The following is a 20,447-nucleotide window of genomic DNA, read 5'->3' as shown; positions in this document are numbered from 1 at the left end:
AGCCTTATCAATTTTATGTAATGCACGCGTACGTTGATTGTAGGCCCCCTAGTGTTACCACACGCCGAGAAGTCTTCAAATGGAAACACAAGATAATTAATGACAAGACGTAGGACACTTAAACTGGACCCCTGTTGTGTTCACTTATCGCTACACTGACGGTGCGAAGCTATAGAAGGAACGGCGAACCAGTTTACAGGACACTGATCTGTAATTTTGTATAATATGATCACTTGGTATTTCTCTCTATGTACGTGCAACGAAGATGAAAGACAAATGGACATCAAAAGGAGGAAAGACAAATTGAACATAGACGGGATAGTTTTCCAGTTTCGTTTAAGAAACATTCATCACAGTTCAAGAAATTAGAGGTTAGTTTTGCTCAGTATACTAGAGGTGGGGTTAGGGGTGGGGTCAAGGATACTGGGATTCCCTCATGGATCCCCGACATATATGCTCAATGCATACTAGACGTTTTACAAGTCTCTGCTTATGCCCCTTTTCAAATCCTCGATCGATCCGCATCTGCGAATCAATTTGCATAATTCTTTACGATAGCACTGAATAAGAATAATATCGATCACTCCATAATAAACGAGAACAATTTGGAATATATAACATTTGTGGAACGCCAAACTGCCTAGGATTACGATTATCATATCATTAAGGAAAGAGGTGTATCATGAAGCAAAGCTTAATGCTATAGACGCAACGTTAGATATTGCTACCACTGCAAAAAATAGCGTTAAGTAAATATTTGACGGGAATTTTTGTATAGAAATGCTGTAATAAATATTTCAAATTATACATGAAAATAAAGATTGATTCTTAAATTTTCACATTATGATAGAAAAAGAATAAAAATATAATATTCATAGGCTTAGGAAGACACAGATTATGCGAAAAAAACGTTTACTTAGCGTTGTCCCATGTAACAAACTCGAAATATAAAACTCGAACAATTCGCGAAATGTGCACGCAACTCTTCGTAATTTTGAATGAACATTCTATGATGTGATATATTTCAGTATTGGTTAACATGGCTGACTCCATTTAAAATTTGCATACATATTTTCAAAAAATAAAATGTACGGAAATGTCCCATCGGAAATTTAATTTGGAAACTTAAAACATTTCAGTTCAAAAATAAAATTTTGACAAGATAATTCATTGAATTGTATGCACGATCGTTTTGTACTAAGTGTTTGCTCACGAAATTCGAATTGAAAAATAAATTGAGCTGCACAATAAATTCAAAACAATAGATTTGCAATGTCTTGCGGAAATGTCCGAGTTCAACAGTCATGCCTACACAAAACTGTTACGAAAAAAAAAACCGGAAATTTGATTTCGTGAAGATTATTTTTCGGCTAGGGACGGCATGCACTGCGTGTTCCTTCCTCCACTAAATATAAATGTCCTGCTTTCAAGAAAACGAAATGATGCACACATTACAAAAATACATATCCATTAGACTGTCAAAAAGTAAGAAAACTTCAGTATCATAAGTAAAAGCTATTGTATGTCACTGCTTGCATAAAATCATACTCGGGTTGAATATATAATGCAGCAATATTCCAACACATAATTACTAACAGTAAAATTTAATATCCTATGTTAATTATTAAATCATATTGGATTGGATTCTCACGGCATTTATACCTGTGTGTTATAATTTGCATTTACCAAAAAAGGAAAGCAGGAAGAATTGGATAAAGCGCGTTTCCAATTTAACGTCATTTTTATGTTACACTAAATGGTAGCAATATCTGACGTTGCGTCAAAACTAAATTTGACAATACTACTCTGACAATTTGTTATAATTTTTATCACTAAGATAAATTTATATACTTCAAGTGTGGACACAGATCAGTATGAATAGTATGTTTGAATGTTTGACAGTGTTTTGTATGACAAAAGAAGTTGTATGTTTTCCCCGTTGGTTTCTATATTATTAAATATGTTGTATAATATGACAACCAACCTGAGCATTAGCAGAGTTGTTTTTTATTTGATATTTAGCTTTTTATGTTCAAGACAGGCTTAAAAGAGCTCGAGACACTAATTGCATCAGTTACCAAATGATTATATCAGATAGAGTATGTTCCACATTCTTGATTTTGGATACATTTTGAAGCTAGTAAAAGAGGAACACATAAGTTAATTTTTCATGATGCGATTTTTTTTTATTGGAGATGGTATCTGAAAACATGCGAACATAAGTTTGAAGGTAACATTACTAGATAAATATTATTTATTATCTTAAGTTTAATTATTATGATATTAATAATGTTTCTAATTGGTAATCTCATTATTATTTCCTACGGATGGAAAATGAAGTAATTTTTAAACATTAAAAAAATTAATAAGTTCACTTTCTTTACGTTTAGTCTTAGAACAGCTGTTAGGACACACTAGCTATAAAATTGTTGCATAGAAAGAACATGTACCTATTATTTTAGCAAAAAGTGAAAGATACCCAGGGGTGGGACCAGTCTTTTTTAAAAGAGGGTTCTAAACATTTGTTCCAATTTTAAACCACTGATTGTCAAAAAAGGGTTGTTCAAAGCACTGAGCCCTAACTGGATCCGCCACAGAATCCAAAGGATATTTATACCCATAAGTCTATGAACTGAAAAGTAACACACCATTGCGAAAAACAAATAAACGAACAAGAGATTATTTTATGTAAAAACACTAGTTTTGAACATTTTTATAAGTACCTAAAGAACTGTACTCTGTTTGGCACACAGAATAATTGACAAAAAGTCTCCGTCTTCGTGGATAACATGACCATTTCAGTCAAAATGTTATACGGTGTTCTTTATAGGTCACCAGACACTTCTATCAAAAGGAATTTTGAAAGAAACACAAAAGATTAGAAGGCAGACAAAATGGCAGAAGTTACTACAACCACAGAGAACATTAGGGACGGATACATATTGAGGAAAATCTTTAGAGGTAATTTAAAAGATTAAACTTTTACCTGGCTAAAAAGAAGTATCTCAGAATGCTGAAATTAAGAATCATAATTGTTTTTGAAAAGTGTTCTTTCTTATCTCATTGCAAAAGGTTTTGAAAGTGCTATTTTAAATATAATTCATATTTTGACAATTGAAGTTAGGTCGGAATAGTTATTAGTGAATTAAAAGTCATTATTTTAAGAATGCGTGCAAAGAATCGGTTACTCTATGAAAAGGAATATATAATGAATTTTAGAGCGAGGGCCTGATATGTGATGTGCAGTTGTACAATCATGTGCACATCTTATTTATACGGCGATGAGATCTGGCTGCTCCTTCAGTCCTTGTACATCTCTCTCGTTCTGGAACATTTGCTTACTTTACAAGTTACAGTTCGTTTTTGATAAGGTTAGTGTAAGATTTTGCAAGACTTTTACCATCTTGAGTTATGCCCATTTATAATCATAAAAATAGCTGGATGTTTCGCTTCTGTTTTAACTTTAGTTTGCCCCAAGCAAATGTAAAAAATCGTATATACAATGCATATTACCATAAAACACAGATCAAGATTTAAATTGAGTGGCCTAACTTCTACCGTTCTTGAGTTAAGGCCATTTATAAACATGAAAATTGCTGAATTTTTCGTTTCCGTCCAGTAACTTTTAATTAGTTTGCCTCAACTGAATGTTAAAATCACAAAACAGTCTTAACTACTTGAATCCTGTACATGTATCTCAATGTGGAAGTTGACACGTGCATATTTACGAGCAGGATCATTTGTAGCCCATAGACACATTTTCCATTTTGTTTTGTATGAACTGCATTTTTTTATTTGATCTTTCAGATAGCTTTGGTTGAACGGAATAATGGACACATGTATTTGGGAATATTGCATTTACAAAGATGATTGTTCGAAAAGTTAAGAAGAGTTCGAAGATGAATAATTCCAACTACAGATCTGTATGTCACTAAAAGATCAGATTACTTAACGATTAGTACCAGCTGCATTATAACGAAGCTTCAAGTTGTCTCTCGTGTGAAAAGAAAACGACCCCAAATTATTCTAACAGATGACCAGTGACAAAACATTGAACAAAAATGTTCAGGATTATATTATAAGCAAACAAAAACGACTTAGATATATATTTTGAACTGTTTGTATGCCATCACATGATAACAAAAGAAGGTTTCCTGGTTAAAGGACAATTACAAGGTTAAGTTTGGATTTCCATCGTACACTGTTTTTACAGTATGTATAAAGAAATGTTGTGGTGATTAGCTGTCAATTTATTTTTTGAAGTTACTATTTTTAACATGCTGATTAAGGAATATTGATGTTAGCCGTGATTATGTATGTCATTTTCTATTTTAAGACTTTTATATTGTTTTTAAATAAGTAGTGATGGTTGCAAATTCGATAGGTCATTTAAATTGAGATTATGACCATTATGATATCTTAAAAGATTTTTTTTTAAAAGAGGGGGTAGGTGAAAAGATTTTTTTTGAGGGGGGGTTAATTTTCACTCATTACAGATTTCAGAAATTGAAAATGAAATTTCAAAAATCATTTTGCCAAAAAAAAGAGGGGCAATGGTACATTTTTTTTCTGGCGTGAGGGTTCAAATAACAACAGCAAAGTGTTCTGAACAAATGCATAAAAAAGAGTTGTTTTTTTTTGGGGGGGGGGGGGGCAATTCGCAACAGCATAGTGTGTTGCACAAAAACCAAAATTAAATATTATAATATTATTCAAATGATATAACCGATTCTAAGTGCTTTGGCTATCGTTAATCTGTGTCAGAAACCTATATTGCATCAAATAATAAATTACATTCCAAATTCAGACCTGTATCATGCACGAACATTGTGTCCATTTTTGTCCCAACTGCTTAGACGGCGTGCAAAACGCTGAGTCCACAAACGCAGTATCATGGAAATAATTAGCTACGATGTCGTGGATCCTTTTCAGAAAACAGCGTCAAAACGCCATTTCTTTAGATTGTAACATAATAGCTGGACATTTAAAAAATTCCGGTGTTCAGTCTGGACTATCGAATCATTCATATGTTGCAAATTTTATTAAACCTCTGGTTTTCCACATTTCGAATACCAAATTATTTTGAAAATCAAAAGATAGCAATTACATATTTTTTCTAACCGATTCTTCCATTTTGATTATTCGTCCTTTCAAATTACTACTTCTTACACATAACGAAGATCATTTCAAGCATATCTACTATGGTCGTTTTTGATTGTTTTGCGGTAAATTTCATATAATGTCAGTCTGAATCTATACAATTCTATTATACGAAAATGTGGGATACAATGTTAAATTTGTATAAGTTTCAGGTCCAAAACTCTATTTTATGCTAATTTAATGTTACAAGTTATACCGATTTTTTGACGTTTTCTATATGTCCGTTTCATGCTTTATAGATTAAATATTAATTTGCCTTACTAGTAATGAGGATTCTTATGGCATGCATTCATCATTTTATCATGAAAAAAAAATCTTCAAAAAATATTAAAATTACTTATATGCTTAAAGCTTTTAAAAAAGCGCATTTAAGAGTTGCCGTCAACTTTGTGCACACCGTCTTTAAAGGATTTGACCTCTGCAGTCGTATCCAGTTACAGGCAAAGCAATTTATTGTATCAGTTTGTCTGTAATAAATAAGACCGTTGGAATTTCCTTTTAAATTATTTTAATTTTGTATCATGTAATACTTTTAAGATTATTTTTATATTGAACAAAATTCATATTGATGTAGAATAAATTTATTCTGTGTCTCAGCCTCACCATACATATAACTTTACTTCGAAATAGATTTATTTATATTTTATTATAATCCGAAATCGCATTGAAACTAGAATAAATTTATTCTGTGTCACAGCCTCGCCATACAGATTACTTTATTTCAAAACAAATTTATTTTATATATTATTATACAAGACAAAAATCACATTGAACATAGAATAAATTTATTCTGTGTCTCAACCTCACCATACAGATTACTTTCTTACTTTACTTTCAGAATAAATTTATTTTATATATTATTATACAAGACAAAAATCACATTGAACATAGAATAAATTTATTATGTGTCTCAACCTCACCATACAGATTACTTTATTACTTTTATTTCAAAATAAATTTATTTTATATATTATTACAAGTGTGGACACAGATGAGTGTGGATAGTGTGTTTGGATGTTTGACAGTGTCTTATGACAATAAAGTTCTCTATGTTTTTCCTATATGGTGTTAATAACTGTGTTGCACGGTGACAACCGATCTGAGCATTAGGAGTGTTATTTATTTGATATTTTTTTATGTTCAATACAGACATGGGGAGACAGTAATTACATTAGTTACCAAATGATTATGATAGAACATGTTCTACATCTTTGGTTTTGGATACATTTTGTAGCTGGGAATTGTTAATTTCTGTGTCGATTTGGTCTCTTGTGGAGAATTGTCTCATTGGCAATCATACCTCATCTTTTTTTATATGTATTTGCTTACTATTGGTATGGTTCTATTTACATTACTTTGTGGTGGATCGTCAGTATCATTAGTAAAAAAAAAAATTAAAATGTCGAATTTCTTCCTCAGATTAGAATACATTTATTAGTTTTAAGTAATGACAATGGCTTAAGTCTGACATGATTATTGGGGCTAAATAAGATCGGAAGTAAACCTCTGTGCTGATTTATATCAATTCTTTATATCTCCTCCAAAGCTGGTCGAAGCAAAGACAAATTTTGACCAAAATAAAAATGATTTCACCAAAAGAACCTTTGTGAGCATGCTTCAAAGACTCATAACTGCTCCAAAAGTAATCTGATCGAATTTGAAGCATGTCAAGCAGATATCATCAACATCTACTTAATAAGTCTTAAAATATGTCTAAATACCTAAAAAGCTATTTAGTACTCAAAAGGTATTGCAAAATTATTCCTTTTCATTTTTTGTTTTGTTATATGGATACAAATATAAGTGATACATGTACCAATACAGTATTTGTTGTGGTATGCAAGTGTAGTAATTAGCATTTACTGTAACAATGTTAATTCACACAAATTAAGAAAAAACAAATGAATGGAACAGATACTCCGCAGGGTGCTGCTTTATACGACTGCAGAGGTGGAAACCTGAACGGTTGGGGCTAGTATGGACACAACATTCAAGCTAGATACAACTCTGAATTTGGATTGTGGTTAAATAGTTGACACAACATAGGTTTCTGACACAGATTGAATGTGGTCTATAAAGAACTTCAACTTAAAAATTTTAAATTGGACATTTACCTATTTTGGTCCAATATCCAAAATCTAAATACATGGTTAAATTCAGAATATCATAGAACCCGAAGAATTCAATTTTTGATCGGACCAACTTGAAAACTGGGCCCATAATCAAAAATCTAAGTACATGTTAAGACTCACCATATCAAAGAACCCCAAAAATTAAATTTTTGTTAAAACCAAGCTGATTTTAAATTTGGACCCTTTGGACCTTAATGTAGATCAATTTTAAACAGGACCAAAAATTAAGAATCTTAACACGGTTAGATTTGGCATATCAAAGAAGCACAATAATTCATTTTTTTGATGAAAGCAAACAAAGTTTAATTTTGGCCCCTTATTCCTTGGGACCAAAACTCCCAAAAATAATCCAAACCTTCCTTTTGTGGTCATAAACCTTTATAGATTTCTATTAACTTATGCTAAAGGTACATTGTATTGTTAAAAAAAACCAAGAAAAATGCTTATTTGGGACCTGTTTTTGGTTCCTAAATCCTACCCTGTTTGGACTAAAACTACCAAAATCTATTCCAACCCTCCTTGTGTGGCCATAGACCTTATGTTAAAATATCATAGATTTCTGTTTACTAATACTTGAGTTATAGAGCAAAAACCAAGAACAATGCTAAATTTGGGCCCTTTTTCCTAAACTGTTGAGACCAAAATACCCAAAATCAATCCCAGCCTTCCTTTCATGGTCATAAACCTTGGGTCTAAATTTCATATATTTCTATTGACTTTTACTTAAGTTAGAGTGCTAAAACCAAATGTCTTTGGATGAAGACGATGACGCCAACGTGATACAAATGAACAACCAAAAAGTTTTCAATTTTTGTGGTGGTATAAAAATGATCTCAAATCAAATTTCTAATGGAGTTTGCAACAATAATTATTCAACTACTCATTTTAATAAAACATTAAGTATTAAAATATAAATGTCATACAGTCATGGTGATGATGCCCCCGCTAGCATATATAATGTTAAAAAGGTACATAAAGTGAAGCTGCCAAAAATTGAACTTAAACTGAGTTTAGAGGTAATAAGCATTATATACACATTTCACTAAATTTAGTTGAGACAAACTTGAGAAATTTTTCCATTTGTGAAAGGGCATAACCCTAGAATGATAATCAAAGTGCTTGTAATCACTGAATGGCAATTAAAGACTGCTTAAATTTATCAGTTGGTAGTAAAGTGAATTTTGCATTGTATAGTGTATATACAGGTATAGCATTATTTTAAGTTGATTCAACTACTATTATGGACAGAGAAATCTAAACTCCAATTTTTAAAGAAGATTTCATAAAGCATTGGTTTTAGGTAATTCAACAACCATTCTGGACAAAGAAATAACTCAAATTTATTGTCTGGAATCTACAAAAATGTTTGTTTTTGGCCCTTAATTCCTAGACTGTTTGACCCATAACCCACAAAATAGACCTCAACCTTCTACTTATGGTATTCAATATTATGGTACAATTTCAGAACAATTGAAATACTTATACACAACTTTTTGTACGAACACTAGATTAATGCTTGTTTTGGTCACCTTTGGAACCCTTATTCCTAAACCTTAGGGACTATATATATAACCCCCTAAAACAATCACAGGCTTCCTTTTATGATTATAAATATTACTGTGGATGCATTATTATTCTTTGGATACCAATTTTCGTGGCTTTTGTGGCTAGAGTCTTACCACGAAATTAAATGTTCAACGATTAACAAATTTTCTATACGCTTGTATGCAGACTTCAGCAAAACCACGAAATTAAATATCCACGAAAATGCACTTTCTTTAATCTAGAAAATTGGTACCCACGAAAATAAATGAATCCACAGTATGTTATAATTTTAAGGCTTCCTTTTTACTTATACTGAAGTTATTATCTGGAAACCATCCGTCTTGGGAAGACGACGACAGGATACATACATGTATTTCAACTGCAAAAATTTCTGTGGTTGTTTAAAAATTTCAATTTGACAAACATGTACGATGAAATATTGTTTTAGAAATTGATAAGTCTAGATATGCCTTATAATTTTTCCCTGCATAGTTGAAAGACCATTTACACTCTGAACCGAGTCATCAGTAGGCAGCTAGTTCAGATGTATTAAAACAACCTAGCATCATATTGCTAGTAGTGGTAGTAGCATTCTCGGGTAAATTTGTTCTTTTTTTTTATAATATATTTGGTTCAAATCAATATAGAATGCTTTTATCTTCCTAATACTTACATTGTAAATAGAGGTGATACTACTTTGACAAATCCTTGTACATGAGAGTTTTCTGTCAAATCTTTATTTCACAAAGAATTATTTGCATAACAATGAACTGAGCTCAAAGCAAAGTATTCAATAATACACTTAGACAAAGAGCTAAATTCAGTGATATACTTTGTACTACAGGTCCTTCATTAACATCCATCAACCAAAACCACATCTCAAAAACATTCCATACTACATGGTTGGATTCAGAAGTCCTGAAAAAGACATGATTTTTTTTATCATATTTTAAGTATATACACACAGGTTTAAACTTTCTTGTGGTACAATCATTCCGTATCTAGCAACTATCAATTTGCTTCATGCACATATTGATATGTGTTGAGTTTACCTCTGTTGGAAATAAGAACACACAAACCTCCACCTAATTTTAGTCAACAGACAAAACATTCAAAACTATAAAATATTATCTAAGACTTGTCAGTGTCTATTTACCATTGCCACTGAATCAGTGATATATGTACACATAATTATGTACATGCAAGACTAAAATTATAAAGTACACTAGAACAGACACGTGGTATCGCAGGTCCATGACTGAGTTAACGTATATAACTATGTGCAAGCCTATTTTAGTATTTGTATTTTTATCTGATAAAGTTATGCCGATTAAACGATACACAGTTTTCTCTGCTTTCAAATCTTTCTGATTGAAACCGTCAAACTGGAACTTATCAATTATTGGTAATATTAATTATTTGAAAAACAAAAGTTCCTGGAATGGAGTATTTTTTTAATCAACAGCATTGTCATATACATACATGTATTAGTTGTAAATAAAATTGAATTCTTTGATTCGCTGTTTTATGTCATGCCGGCTAACAAATTGAAAACTGTACCTATACGCCTTATTTTTAGTCCAGATTTTAGTATTTGTATTGTTACAATGTATCTTAGAAAGTCTAAACTGATTAAAATTTGACAATTTAGTAGTTTCAACCCTGTGGATACGACCCGTGTATATAGCATATTAATCCTGAATACACCGTTTGGTGGTGCACCTGTCAGACGCGGAATGTACAAATAAGGTAATCGGTAACAGGTGAATATACTATTAATTTTTGGTATCGGTATCGGACTCGATCCGGAACTTCTTAATTATTGGCAATATTAATTACGTGGAAAACAAAAGGGCCTGGAGTGGTGTAATTTTTAATCTACACCTTTGTACTATATTAGTTATATATAAGTCGAATTCTTTGATTCGTCGTTTTTACGCGATGACGGCTGACAAATTGGACCTCGTAATTTTAGTATTATAGATATATAAGACTAAAACTGACATTCAGTCTTTACGATATCTTCATTCCCAAAGTCATTTTCAAATCTGATGGACTTCATGGTAAAATAAGATTCCATATCTACAACCAATGAAAAGGAAATATCCCTTTTATATAATAGACTATATAGCATTTAAATCACAGTTTTCGAAAATGGAAGCTAGGTCACCATGGAACCTAGAACAAAAAAAAGGGAAACAATATATCTTAAATATTTCAAATGCATGTACATGAAATAATATTAATCTCTAAAATTCACCATATTGTTCCCTTTATCTTCTGTTCGAAACTGTATATCCAGTGGCGAATCCAGAAATTTTCTAAAGTGGGAGCCCACTGACTGACCTAAGAGGGGGCTCGCTCCAGTCACGATTCAGTGATTCCCTATATAAGCAACCAATTTTTTTCTCAAAAAGCAGGGCCCCCCCCCCTAAATCCACCTCTGATATCAACCTCTAGATGTCTTTCAATTACATTCAGTTTAGTGTGGGTTGATGTTTGATTGTTGTACATGTTACAATTACATTCAGTTTAGTGTGGGTTGATGTTTGATTATTGTACATGTTACAATGAGCAAAGCCCATACCGCAGTCAGCTATAAAAGGCCCTGATAAGACAATGTAAAACAATTCAAACGAGAAAACTAACATGTCTGTTTAAGGTTACATCATCAAAATATGTAGGGTAGGTAGGTAGGTCGGTATTTTCTTTTTATTATTTTGTCCATTTTATTTTTTGTGCCATGATTTTGAATTGTGTGGTCGGAGTTGTCCATGGGGCGAGAGTTCCCCTATTTATAATGAATGGATTATTTCTTACGACGGCAATAAAATGGCTTAGGGTGGGTGCTCAAAATAGGATCGGTCAGGTACCCATAATCAAACATATATTTTTTTGGCCTTACCGAGAGCACCATTGAAATATATACAAATCACGGATCGGATACGCATCAACTATGTAAGACCTAATTTCAACACCCCTAATAAGTGAATATTTTTATCGCAAACAGTAGAATTTTATTACATAATGTGAAATGTGTGGGATTGTGCAGCACGTGTCATCATGACATGTGTCCCTTCGCGGCCTTCAGTTTTGATTATAGACTAGAGAAGAGACTAAATGCGTACAAACCTGATGTCAAATGATTCAAGATATACGGAATTTAAATAACGTTGATCATTTAAATGTATGAAAAACAAAAACATATGACAATTGTTCACATAAAATAGATAGAAAATTTCCAAATGAACGTCCATTAAAATTATTAAAGTCTCTGATGAATATTTCCCGCGCAAATGTCATGGAATAGACCAAAACGAATTTTAGGTGTGTGTTGTCATTAAAAAATTCGGGTCAATGAACACAGTTAGATTAATAATATAAATATGTTAACTATATTTATATTGGTTTTTCAGAAAAGTGACTTTACCAGATTTTTTTTGTGGCAAACAACGGTAAATAGCCTATATCATCTTGACATGACATATGAAAACCCCTTAAGCATAATGGTGTGTGTATGGAATAGTCAATGGAATTGTCCAAACCGATACAGGTGAAATACGTAGAATAATATTGCTGTGTCTATTGTGGACACAGCAATAAAATCAGATTTAAGATCCTTATGAGCCCGTAGTAAAGTAAAAAAAACAGTAAAAAGCCTTATTAAATAAAATTTGCTCGATTAACCTTGAAGTGAAGACTAATAAAAATTTGCGTGTATAGTGAACCCCCTAAATAAAATAATACTGTGTTCTAGACCACTTCCCCTTTCGGTGATCTACAGAAATGATTTTTTACTATATAGTATGTTAATAATCATAAATGACATTAAATGTAGAATGAATTTATTCTGTATCACAGCCTCACCATACAGATTACTGGACTTTCAAAATAAATTTATTTTAAATATTGTTATAATCATAAATGACATTAAATGTAGAATAAATTTATTCTATGATTTTCTCGAACTGATAATAGATATCAAGGCTCTTTATAATAAATTTATTTTATAAATGATTATATACAGAAAGCATCATGCATTTAGAATAAATTTATTCTAAGTTGCATCATTTACGGAGAGTTGAATGAAAATGGACAGTAAAGTGTAGAATTCAGTATAAATTTATTTTGAAGTGTATCAAATAAATACTAATTTTACAGAATTGTCTTTGTTTTTTATGATTTTTTCTCAAATACAAGGGTTATAGAATAAATTTATTACGTTCTTGTCCTATTTTGGCCTCTAATTGCACTTGTCAGAAATTAGAGTGAAAAAAGAGGAAAATTGGTTTTTTCCTTTTTTATTCTGCTCTCTGTTGTATACTACTTGCCTATTGTCATCAAACCTTTACCTTAAAAGGATCATATCTATCAAGTGAAAACAAATACTGTTAATTCAGAAATTATTGCGAGGTTTTTATTATTGTGAAAAAATGCGACAGAGTTGTAAACGCAATAATTGAAACTCACATCTTTACATATTTTATTAGAATATAAAAGGATTTTTCTCAAAATCATAAAAATTAAAATCGCCTTTTAGTCTAAAATGATGATAATAAATGCATGCAATAATTTTTGAATTTGCAGTATTGGTTTTATGGTCTTTTGAGAACAAAACATGTTTAATAAAATGTCATGACGTTTCCAAGGACAATTATTTATAACATCTTTTCAATTATTGAAAAAGAAATACAAATGTAATGTCAGCCATGTAGTTGAGAGGAAAAATAAAGAACCGAAGAAGGCCAATTGCCGAAATGTCTTAAAAAATTGGTTTATTTATACAATTGTTTATTTAAAGTTACTAAACTGAAATCTATTTTGTTTGGATTAGAAAGGCATTTATTTGACAAAGATTAAGTTACTTAAAAGATTTACAGGGATTTGTCAGCAAAAAGGTTAAAAAAAACAAACCACACACAATTAGAAAGTTAAAAAAACCCACACACAATCAGAAAGTTTTCTTTCCTTTTTAAAGCACATTTCCTAAATCCAGATGTTGATGTGATGATGGTAAAACAAGCACCAGAGATGGAAAAATATTTTTTTGTAAAGCACAGTGGTTAAGATGGACTTTTAATGTTATTTCTTTGAGAAAATACTGGATAAAGATATCAATGATAAAAAATAGTATAATTTCCTGGACTTGTTTGGGCAATTTGCCAATCTTGGAAGCCATGTTCTGGTACTAGTTTGCTGTTAAAAATTGATCAAAAGATTGTCAATGAAATGTTTTGTTGACTGTCAAGGTGTCTTCAGCTTGATTACCAGTATGTTGAAATAATTGCCCCAAAACAACAAAGGATAACAGAAAAGGTTACATGTGTGATTATATTTAGCTAAAGAAAAAGTAATTCTTGCCTAAAAATTAGGTACATATACTTTTTTGGGAAGAAAATTATTTAGTTTGACCACATTTAAAAGAAATTTACCTTCTTAGCTCATCACCGGGCCCGAAGGGCCAAGTGAGCTTTTCCCATCACTTGGCATCCGGCGTCGTTAACTTTTACAAAAATCTTCTCCTCTGAAACTACTGAACCAATTCAAACCAAACTTCATCTGATTGATTCCTAGGGTATCTAGAATAAAGTTTATGTTCTTATTCCCATTTCATAAAAAAAACATGGTCGCCATGGCTAAAAATAGAACATTTTGTTTATCAGGTCAAGATCTATCTGCCATTAATTTTCAGATGAATCAGACAACCCATTGTTGGGTTGCTGCCCCTAAATTGGTAATTTTAAGGAAATTTTACTGTTTTTGGTTATTATCTTGAAGATTATTATAGATGGAGATAAACTGTAAACAGCAATAATGTTCAGCAAAGTAAAATTTACAAATAAGTCAACATGACCAAAATGGTCAGTTGACCCCTTTAGGAGTTATTGCCCTTTATAGTCAATTTTAACCATTTTTTGTAAATCTTAGTTAACTTTTACAAAAATCTTCTCCTCTGAAACTACTGGGCCGAATTTTACCAAACTTAGCCAGAATCATTATTAGGCTATCTAGTTTTAAAATTGTGTTTTGTGACCAGACAAACCAACCAAGATGGCCGCCATGGCTAAAAATAGAATATAGGGGTAAAATGCAGTTTTTGGCTTATAACTCAAAAACCAAAGCATTTAGAGCAAATCTGACAAAGGGGTAAAATTGTTTATCTGGTCCAGATCTATCTGCTCTGAAATTTTTTAGATGAATCTGACAACAAGTTGTTAGGTTGCTGCACCTAAATTGTAAATTGGTAATTTTAAGGAAATTTTGCTGTGTTGGGTTATTATCTTGAATATTATTATAGATAGAGATAAACTGTAAACAGAAATAATGTACAGCAATTTAAGACTAAAAAATAAGTCAAAAAGACCAAAATGGTCAATTAACCCCCTAGAAGGTTTTGTCCTTTTAAGGCTTTATAATCAATTTTTTAACAATTTTCATAAAATTTGTAAATTTTTACTAACATTTTCCACTGAAACTACACGGACAAGTTCATTATAGATAGAGATAATTGTAAGCATCAAGAATGTTCAGTAAAGTAAGATGTCCAAACGCATCACAATCACCTAAACTCAATTTTGTCATGAACTGTCTGCTTCCTTTGTTTAATTCACATATACCAAGGTGAGCAACACAGGCTCTTAGGGCCTCTAGTTTTAATGACTTGCTTCCAGCAAACAATTCACCAACATATTTTCCCTATGCAAAGTGACCTTAGCGTGAACCTTCTCATAAAAATCTGGTGATCCCAATACACATGGATATGTCGCTGAAATAAACTATTATCTGATTTTACATGTTAAATACATGCTCAATATCCATGCTTTTTTGTCAATTGTTCACTGTAAGGTGACAATCGGTAAATTTGTGGAGTCAAAACACAGCATTTAATTAGCTGCCATATTTGTTAAATCATAACAGACAAGAGAAGAAAAAAAGACGATTGTATGATATCTTTGCGTTAGAAATGATATAATTGTGCACAGAAGACAAAGTTGGTTCAAGAATAGGATAAAAATTATTTTTCACAGGTCACTTGTTTCATATGACTTTGATAATAATAAGTAAATTTGTTTATATAACCTGATTACTTTTTGAAATTTTGTTTTAGACAAATTGGATCTGAACCTACTTTCAACCCTGAAAAGCAGCAGTTTATAGCTACTAGTCAGTATCTTATACTTCGTAACTCTACAGATATGGAAATGGTTCAATATGACACAGATGTTGCTGATGGAAAGTGGCATTTTATGGTATTCTCATGGGAACCTTCTGGAAAGGTTAAAATATTCATAGACTCAATTATGAAGAAGGATGAGAATGTGATCACTTTTGATATGAACGAGGATATGATGTAAGTTCTGAACTTATAGAATATAAAGGTTAAAAAGGATAGACAGTTTTACACATCTTTAAGATAACTTTAATAAGATCTACAGTTTAGAATGACAATCAAAACTTCTTTAATCTATTATTTACTGTAGTTCATAAACTTTTACAATTGTTTTTATGCCCTAAGGTTTTTTATGTCCCACCTAGGGGCATTATGCTTTTTGGTCTGTAAGTCCATACAAAATGTACTTCAATCATAGCTTGAACACCCCAATGAATTCACAATAAGAAGCTTTCAATTCTTGTTTTAAAAAAAAGTTCACAATTATGAGTTTCACAGATTAAGTTTCATCATTGCCTGAATTGAAATAAGTATCAGGCAGTTTTGATTTTAAATGTGGCTTTGTATGAAAAAATGTAGTGCAATTTCTAGTTGTGCAACACCTTTGACCTATGGCTTCAGCTATTGTTAAATAGTAGGAAAACACCTAGCTAGAAAAAGAAATTGATATATGATTTGATTGATTAATTGTTGGTTGCTGAACATCCAGTGGTAAGTGAATCCTATGTGCTGTAATAGAGGATGTCACAGATGAAGGTCTGGTAAATTTTGACTACCACTAGAAACCTTGCAACTGGTCTCCTTCCGACCCCTAAAAAAGTTATTACATGCATAATATGCATTGCATTTGGACCAATTATGTGTAGAGACCCTAGAGCTCTCTCTCAAAATTTTTGAGACATCAGATTTAACATTGCCTCTCCAATTGTAAAAAGATTTGTTCTTGTTCATCATGCACAGCCCAACACCAGAAGAAACCTAAGTGACAATATTTCTGTTCCCCCAATTTTTTTTTGAATATTTGTTTTGATTTTTTGGTAGGAGGGGGTAGGTGGGAATATAGGATTTGCGCACGCTAACTGTCTCTCCATTGAGTACCTGAAACTTGTAACATTTTCTTATTTTTATTTTCAGTCTACAAATGATAATTGGATCTGCAGATACGCATGGTAGAATATCAAAACTTAGGATTTACAAGACAGTTTTCACTGATATAGATATATTCAAGGCTAAAGATAGTGATTTACCACCAGACAAATTAAAACAAGGATGGACCAACATAGTATTATCAAGGTCCACTTCTAGAATATACCCCAGTGGTGCTGGAAAAGACGAAATCTGTGATCTTGGTTTCCCAGATTGCCTAGATGAAGGTACCTTGTAAAATTATTGAAGGGACGGTTCCTTTCCAATAAGGTTACATCATCAAAATGATTTCCCTTAATTTCTATCAATTTTGTTCCAAAATTAAGCTTTTTACCCTGTGACCTTTTCTTTTTTTGTTATTTGTTACTGCATTTTATCATTTTAAATCATGTTTACCAATGTCATTAATGATAATGATTTAATGATTAAGATTATAAACTTTTTTTCTAGTTATTCAGAATTATTTACACTGAAATTTGTGAAAAACTTTTATACCTGAAAACACTGCTTAATTAATAGATTTGTCCAAAGAATTTTTCTTTGAGAATTAATAAATACAATAACTTAGGTAAAAACCACTAATTAAAGTTAAATCAAATCTATTTTAGAATTTTGTGTTTTCTGCTGATTTGAAAAGGCTAAAAAGACCATCTTCAACAATATTTTATAATGAAACTCTTTTCAAATAGAATTGAATGAAAATATGGAATATGTCAAAGAGACAACAAACCAATCAAAGGTCACCAAATTCCTCTATAACACGGTGAGATAATCTGACATGTGATGGGGGTTTCAGCTTACCCATAAACAAGATGTATTCTAGTTCAGTGAAAAAGGATGTCTGACCAAACTAAATAAACATATAAATGAACAAAAATTAAAAGACATGCAAGACTAACAAAGGTCAGCAGCTTCTGCCTTGCGACAGGTGCAAAAATGTAAAGAAAACATAGACCAAATACAGTCGACTCTCGTTATCTCGAAGTCAGCCGGACCGGAGAAATATTTCGAGATACACATAGTTCGACTCAAACGAAAACCGGAAGTTTGACCGAACAAGGGACACAACTCTTGCTTAGCATGGTAAAGCTAAAATAAATCAGGGTGAATATGGGAAGGGGATCGATATTCTGGTATCAGATCGATGTATTTGTATGTCATGGTCTTTCGTTATTATAATAATAAGTTACAATTGTTTCCTATGGCTTTTATCCGAGAGAGTAATTTCCAATCGATAGTTTCGTTATTCAGGTTGTTTAAAGTTGACAAAATTGTTTATTCTCGGATACAAAAGACTTTAAAAAATTTAAATTCCTCTTCATTTTGTTTTTTCTCACTCTTTCTTTTAATAAAAAAAAATACAAGATTAAAGACGCCGATTGAGTAATTTTTAGGTGATCATCAACGGAAGTCATAATCCTTACTTTATACACACCCAAGCTCATTAGTCTAAATCACAACTAATTGTTTTGTAAACATTTTAAATACTTTTTCATGAACATAAACAATGTATCACTAATTATTTATAAAAATTCTATAAAAGATAATCTTAGGTAAACACTCATGGAAACAGCATGTCATAAATCAATACAGTGGTCAGTGACTGGAAATTTAATTACACGTGTATTGTCAGATTAACTCTTCAATCCATTTAAATGCCGGAGGTCATGTTTTGACATATGTGTATTAGTTCGAGATAAATAATGAATTTTGAATGCTTTTGTTAACCTTGGGATCGTAAATTTAGTTCGACTCAACCGAAATTTCGACACATCCAATTTCGACTCATCAGGAGTCGAATTACATACATTAATATGGAACAAAGTTCGGGACCACGTGAAAACTTCGACTCATCCGAAATTTCGAGTCAACCGAGTTCGAGACAACTAGAGTTAACTGTATGTTAAAAAAAATACACAATACAAAAAAGAGTGTGGTATGATTGCCAATGAGACAACTGGCCAAAAAGAGACCAAATGACACAGAAATAAACAACTATATTTAACTGTACGGTTTCAACAATGAGCTAAGCCAATACTGCATATTCAGCTATCATTGTGCTTATTAACATTAAAACATTATTATATTTTATTTGTTCAATTTTTACAGATAGAACCAAGCCAAATATTAGCTGTAGTGGCGATCAAACAAAATTTGGTACTGAACGTCTAACAGCATTTGCAGGCCTGAAAAATAAATACATGAAGAATGAAGATGTAAAATATGTGAATACATCAGTTCATGAAGGTAAGTTTCAGGTCAAAATGTCTCAGGTTCAGATGTCCCATACAAGAATATACAAAATCAACTTTTTGATAGATAGATATATATTTAATACATTCAAGTTTTTACATTAAAAAATAATACAAAATGAGCCAGTTCTTGCAAAAAAGCATAAATTAAAAAAAATGTGAAATTATGCATACTTATTGGTAGCAGACTTGTGATCTATAAAACATTGTTACTTTTCCTCATATGATTAAGCTTGTTACCCCCTGACACCGTCCCCCCCCTTTCCATGTATTTTTATGCCCCATTTATGGGCATTATGTTTTCTGGTCTGTGCGTCCGTCCGTCTGTCCCGCTTCAGGTTAAAGTTTTTGGTCGAGGTAGTTTTTGATGAAGTTGAAGTCCAATCAACTTGAAACTTAGTAAACATGTTCCCTATGTGATGATCTTTCTAATTTTAATGACAAATTAGAGATTTTATTCAATTTTCACGGTCCAATTAACATAGAAAATGATAGTGGGGATGGGGCATCCGTGTACTTGGGACAAATTCTTGTTTTTTATATTTTGTTCAATTATTTCACAATTTATATTCATTTTTCTTTGTTTTGTAAGTGCTCAAAAATTATTACGCATGCCTAACCTTTTTGTTAGATTCTAATGAAAAATTCATCAAACATATACATGAGTAAAATTGTGAAAATTGGATTGATGTTTAGACTTGATTTTTTTGCTCACCTGGCCCATAGGGCCAAGTGAGCTTTTCCCGTCACTTGGCGTCCGGCGGTGTCGTTAACTTTTACAAAAATCTTCTCTTCTGGAACTACTGGGCCAAATTAAATCAAACTTGGCCACAATCATCATTAGGGTATCTAGTTTAAAAAATGTGTCCAGTGACCCGGCCAACCAACCAAGATGGCCGCCATGGCTAAAAATAGAACATAGAGGTAAAATACAGTTTTTGGCTTATAACTCAAAAACCAAAGCATTTAGAGCAAATCTGACAGGTGTAAAATTGTTTATCTGGTCAAGATCTATCTGCATTGAAATTTTCAGATGAATCG

General features: G+C 31.8%; 1 protein-coding gene across 1 annotated transcript in view; it reads left to right on the top strand.

Annotated features, from left to right (window-relative positions):
• LOC134726452 (uncharacterized) overlaps window positions 1–20,447 on the top strand; it is a 186,330-nt gene that overhangs the window by 77,779 nt on the left and 88,104 nt on the right. Inside the window, exons 20-22 of the mRNA XM_063590857.1 lie at window positions 15,946–16,188; window positions 17,143–17,381; window positions 19,264–19,401. Of these exons, the coding sequence (XP_063446927.1) occupies window positions 15,946–16,188; window positions 17,143–17,381; window positions 19,264–19,401 (620 nt within the window). The remainder of the gene's footprint in view (window positions 1–15,945; window positions 16,189–17,142; window positions 17,382–19,263; window positions 19,402–20,447) is intronic.

Source organism: Mytilus trossulus, chromosome 7 (assembly GCF_036588685.1).
Source record: "Mytilus trossulus isolate FHL-02 chromosome 7, PNRI_Mtr1.1.1.hap1, whole genome shotgun sequence".
NCBI lineage: Eukaryota > Metazoa > Mollusca > Bivalvia > Mytilida > Mytilidae > Mytilus > Mytilus trossulus.
The sequence above is the reverse complement of the archived record's forward strand: the minus strand, read 5'-3'. Positions and strand labels throughout refer to the sequence as shown.